General features: G+C 39.1%; 1 protein-coding gene across 1 annotated transcript; it reads right to left on the reverse strand.

Moving 5' to 3' along the window:
• Positions 1 to 1512: 1512 nt before the first annotated feature.
• LOC145157610 (uncharacterized) lies at positions 1513 to 4470 on the reverse strand. Its single transcript, XM_079076637.1, has 6 exons — positions 4059 to 4470; positions 3756 to 3973; positions 3423 to 3575; positions 2990 to 3070; positions 2294 to 2608; positions 1513 to 1659 (listed from the first exon to the last, which is right to left on the reverse strand). Exons 1-6 carry the CDS (start codon positions 4468 to 4470, stop codon positions 1513 to 1515), a joined length of 1326 nt encoding a protein of 441 aa, XP_078932763.1.
• Positions 4471 to 5263: the final 793 nt, after the last annotated feature.

Below are 5263 nucleotides of genomic sequence, written 5' to 3' on the forward strand. Positions count from 1 at the left end.
AGGTTCATGAGTTGTTGAAGGAGGTGAACAATCTCCATCAGAAGGAGGTTCAGTAGAAATAGGTGAAGCGAAACCCTCCCCCTGTAGTGGAGTAATCGTGCTTTGAGGTGTTGCATCCTCCCCCTGGAGAGTAGTGTTCATGTCTTGAGGGATGTTTGAAGTGGGTGGCTGTTGTGGCATGTCTTTCGTAGCATCATCAATGATCTTCTTTAGTTCATCTACTTTGTTATTAGCTTCCTTGGCTTCAAATGTGATGGCTTTCTCAGGTTCATCGAACAGTAATATGAATTCCTCATATAGGTTGGAAATGGGAGTAACGACAGGACTGGGCTTAGGAAAGATTTCCTGTATTTGACTTTTGTTTGACTGAATCCTCTTCAGATAGTTTTCATCAAACATGACATAATAGGTTTCTTAGATTTCTTTGAGCGTTTGTTGAGAACCCTATATTCCTTAGAGGTCAGTGAATACCCTAAGAATATTCCCTCGTCACCTTTTGCATCGAACTTGTTCCGTTGTTCCTTAGAGTTGAAGATGAAACACCTGGAACCAAAAACATGGAAAAACTTGACATTAGGTTTGCGATTATTTAAAATTTCATATGGAGTAATAGAAAATCGCTTATTCAAGATGGATCTGTTTTGGGTAAAGCAAGCAGTAGTGATAGCATCTGCCCAAAAGTAGAGTTGCAAACATGCGAATGTTAGCATGGTTCGTGCAGCTTCACACAAGGAATGGTTTCGTCTTTCAACTACGCCATTCTATTGTGGAGTGTAGGGAGCAGAGAAGTTATGTGTGTGACTCCCTTTTCAGCAAGAAACTCTTCAAACGCTTGGTTTTTGAATTCTAGCCCGTTGCCGTTGCGAACGTTGCGAACCAACTTTCGCAGTTGAAGCTCAATTTGCTTGATGAAATCTTTGAGCTTTGGCGTTGCTTCAGATTTCTGTCTAAGAAATAACACCCAAGTGAAACGAGACAAATCATCTACAATTACTAGAATATTCTTACTACCACCAACGCTTTCAATAGCAGAAGGTCCACACAGGTCGATGTGTAGAATTTCCAATGGTTCGGTGACTTTCGTGTTCATGATAGTTGGATGACTTTTTCTACTTTGCTTTCCCATCTCAAAGGCTGCACACAAATGATCCTTGTCGAATTTCAACAGAGGAAGTCCTCGCACATGATCACCAAGAATGAGCTTGTTGATGTCTTTGAAGTTTAAGTGCGAAAGACGCCTATGCCATAGCCAGCTTTCGTATGAGTGAGCTTTTGTAAGCAGGTAGATGGTTGGCTTCCCTCGTATTAGGTTTAGATTTAACGGATACATCTCACCCTTTCTTTATGATTTCAGAGGAACAGACTTGGTTTTCTTGTCAATGATTTCTGATCCTTCGTCGTTAAATGACACCTTCAATCCAGTCCCCACCATTAATTGCGAGACACTAACAATGTTATGTTGTAATCCTTCAACGTAACCCACTTTGCGAATTGAGAAGTCTCCATTCGTTATCATTCCATAGCCTTTATTCTTCCAAAAGAGTTATTCCCATACTTTACATTACCACCATCCTTAAGAGCCATGAACTCTCGTAGCTCCTCCTTCCTTCCTGTCATGTGACGCAAGCAGCCATTGTTAATGTACCATTCAGTGTCGAACTGTTAATCACGAATTACCTGCAAAAATCAAGCAGATTTAGGAACCCAAAGTTTATTGGGTCCTTCTGATCCATTCATAGAAGGTGGAAAAGTAATGTGAAGATCAAACAAATATGTTCGTTTAATAAGAGTAGTTTTATCTTTTCTTTTGATGGTAAAAACTTTGATTTTGTTATCTTTTATGTTCATTTCTTTAGAATCAGAAGATTTGTGCTTGGTGTTAGCTTGATTCTTAACGGACTTCTTTTCATTTTCCTTAGGGTTAGCATTTGTTGTCTTGGTTGGAACTTTCGGCTCTGAAACTAGTTTTCCCTTGCCTTTGATATCATTGGGTGTAGACTTCGTGGATTGAGAGTGATAAGGCTTTGGTCTCTCCATTGGTTTCTTTGTGACGAAGGGTTTTGGAATCCCCTTTTGCTGAGAGTCCCTTGGACCGTGAGAGCAGCAATGTGAACATTGACTGGGATTTACCTGCGAAGGTACTTTCGCATTGTGATTAAAACTTCTTTCGTTGCGAACATAGCCAGAATTTTGGGATTACCAAAATTGATTCCTTTCATTGAGATTTCTTTTATATCTCTCATTTTTTTCGTTTTTGGTCTGCAAGTTGCTTAGACGACTTGTGAATATTCACCTTTGGTTTTGCTTTTGCCATACCAGATTCGCTCTTCACTAGTTTGGATTCGCTGCGAACTTCTTTAGTACCACTTGGGCTACCTTTTTCAAATGTTGAGCGATTGTTTATGGGTTCAACCACGTATCTTCCCTTCGCTTTCCATGAGGTCCTTTCTGATAAGCCAACAATTTCATCAGCATTATCTGATGGGGCTGACCAGAAGAACTCATCGCAACCATCTTTGTTATCTTCGTCAACAATGGACTTTAATTCGACAGTTTGAGTTTCGGTCACTCCATTAACTTTAAAAACTTGATTTCGAGTAGTTTGGACCTTTGGAAAAACAGTTGCTTTTTCTTTCAAAATTTTTGGTTTATTTTGAGTAATTCTTGCGAACTCAACTGAATTTTCAAAAATAAGAGCTTTCGCAGGTTGAGGTTTGTTTTTAACGAATTCCAAGCAGTCAACCTCATCCTCTACGGAGATCTCACTCATATCACTATCCTCATAAAATTCAGAAGTGTTTTCAATATTCAATTTATTTTCTAAACTCAACTTGGCATTCAATAAGTCAAATTTCTGTACAGTATCAGATTTAATCTACTCTTTATCATTCTCATCCAAGATTTGTTTCAACATATTTTTGTGGTTCTTGGAATTAATGTAATTTTCGACTCGTTATAGTCCATATTTGTACGCATCAAAAGTTTCTACAGATGAAACGATGGATTCACATTTGTAGCAGTTGGCGTCTATTTCATCTTCCTTCAATTCGAGAAACGGCAAAATCATCTTCTGAATTTTCATACCAATATCACAATCAAGGTGCAGTTAAGTGATATTAAAGTAAAGCCGTTTTGCAATTAAACAAAAAAATGTTGCGTTGTTTCAAAAGCATAAGATTATCTCTTTGCAAATAAATAGATTCATCCCTAGACCTACTCAAATCCGACTCGATCTTCTGAATCCACATACGCCTCTCATCACTCTTGGATGTTGCCCTGCTCAATTGATCAACCAGGTTAGAGTTTGTCAACCGGGTTCGCTTTAGACTATCGCTTATACTTGAAAAGGTGAATTTTAAGTCGCTTAACTAATTTTGATATCTAGATACATGAATATTATGAGACTCGAGAATGGAATGTACCTTATTGATCAGCTTTTCGCACTCATTGATTTGTTCTGGAACAGGTTGTGCGGAAAAACAACTATTGATTTGTGTGGGCTTGAGAACTTCGTCATCTTCTGAGTCTGTCGACCAGATTTCCACTCCTCCAAACTCGCCTTCAGCCATATTTTCCTGCACAATTAACATAGGCATAGAGTTATCATTAGCTTTCTTCCTCTTGATCTCCTCCAACTTTCTAATATGCTAAGCTTCCTCATCCTCTCCTTCATTCTTCCTTCGCATCATACACTCCTTGGCAAGATGGTTTTTTCCATGACAATAGTTACAATCATATCCGGAGTCACCAACCACCTTTTTCTCCTTCTTCTCTTCCTCTTTCTGAGAACCACTCCTGTTCTCCTCTTTCACTTTCTCTAAGCTATAGCTTCCATACCAATTTCTATTTTTACTTGAGGGAAACTTCTTCCTAGCAAGTCGCTTAGGGTTTGACACCATTAAAGCGAAATCTTCGTTTGAGAGCTCATGCTCAAAGTGATCTGATCCAGATCCATCATCAGTTATTGTCTTGCCTTTCGCAACCAAGGGTAAAGACCCCCATTCCAGAAACCACATTCGCTTCTTTCGTCACTTCACTCTCTCGTGCCTTCAGAATACCCACAAGCTTCGCAAGAGTATAGTTCTTGAACTGTTCGTGCGCTTTAACAGTTGACACTATTGCTTTCCACTCTGATCGCAGTCCGTTCATGAACATGACCTTTTTCTCAATCATTTCATGTCCTATTCCATGCTTCATCATTTTGTTGAGAAGATGATTATATCGATTGAACGTGGCAGTAAGTGTTTCTTCAGGCTTTAGAATGAATTCGCCAAACTCGAATAGCAAGAGCGTTTGAGTCGAATGCTCTAGATCTGCGTTTGTGGAGTAGAGCTCTCTCAACATATCCCAAATGACCTTCGTTGTGTCACAAGAGCTCACGAGATGGAAAGTATCTGCTTTCAAAGTGAATCTAATGATTCTCATTGCTTTAATATTTCTCATGAGTTTTTCTTTCTCGTCTTGAGGCATGTCCTTCACATCAAGGAGCAGTTGGTTGTATTCTCTCTGAGTTTTGATTTTTCTCTTGGTCTCTGTGTGAACAAACGGACCTAGAGTGATTGCCTCCCAAATTAGATAACCATTATCTTCTCAGCCTAGAACATAATCTTCAAGGTGCATCGCCCAGACTTCATATTCGTGAGGAAAAAGAATCGGGATTCTGATTGTTGATCCAATGCTGCTTGAAAGATATACAATAATTGGTGCTCATCTAGAAAATTAAATTCAAGCCTTACCTTACTCTTGCAAGTCTTTTTTTGTGCTTTGTTTTTCTCAGATGCTACATAACGGCTCCTATAGCAGAATAATCGCTATTAGTACGAATCCCCTGCTATTATGCCTTCCTTTTGTACCGATCGTCACTGTCTTTCCTTGATGACTCAAATCAATAAGACAAAGAGTTACTAATAGTTGTAGTTAGGGCCTTTGCCAAAGAAGAAAGACTAATTTCTCCGATTTCTGTTCTAGAGTCGAGAGAAGAATGCACATTGCCTATCCTGCTTGAAGATTGCGAGATTTCCATTTGAAATAGCAAGACTCTTATATTAAAGTAAATATATTGGTTGTGTTTGTTTTGTTTGATAAGTCTCTCCTTACTAGACTCATGACCCAAGAACTCCCCCTTAAGGTGCATTCATGGTGAGTAAGTCGAGTCCCTTTTTTGGATAATCCTTCAGTGCACTATCAAGTAGTCGATCAAAGAATCCCTTTATGACTCCTCTTTCTGATTCGTCCACTAATTCAACTAGATCAAGGAGTCTGA

This window comes from Lactuca virosa, chromosome 2 (assembly GCF_052849685.1).
Source record: "Lactuca virosa cultivar CGN04683 chromosome 2, Lactuca_virosa_CGN04683_v6, whole genome shotgun sequence".
Lineage (NCBI taxonomy): Eukaryota > Viridiplantae > Streptophyta > Magnoliopsida > Asterales > Asteraceae > Lactuca > Lactuca virosa.

Excerpts from the sequence above, each read along its gene's own strand:
- LOC145157610 (XM_079076637.1), bottom strand. The coding sequence starts at position 4,470 with ATGCCTCAAGACGAGAAAGAAAAACTCATGAGAAATATTAAAGCAATG. Across the intron at positions 3,974-4,058 it reads TACTCTTGCGAAGCTTGTGG|GCAAGACAATAACTGATGAT; the intron begins GTATTCTGAAGG and ends TGGTTGCGAAAG. Across the intron at positions 2,609-2,989 it reads GTGAATCCATCGTTTCATCT|GTCCAAACTACTCGAAATCA; the intron begins GTAGAAACTTTT and ends GTTTTTCCAAAG.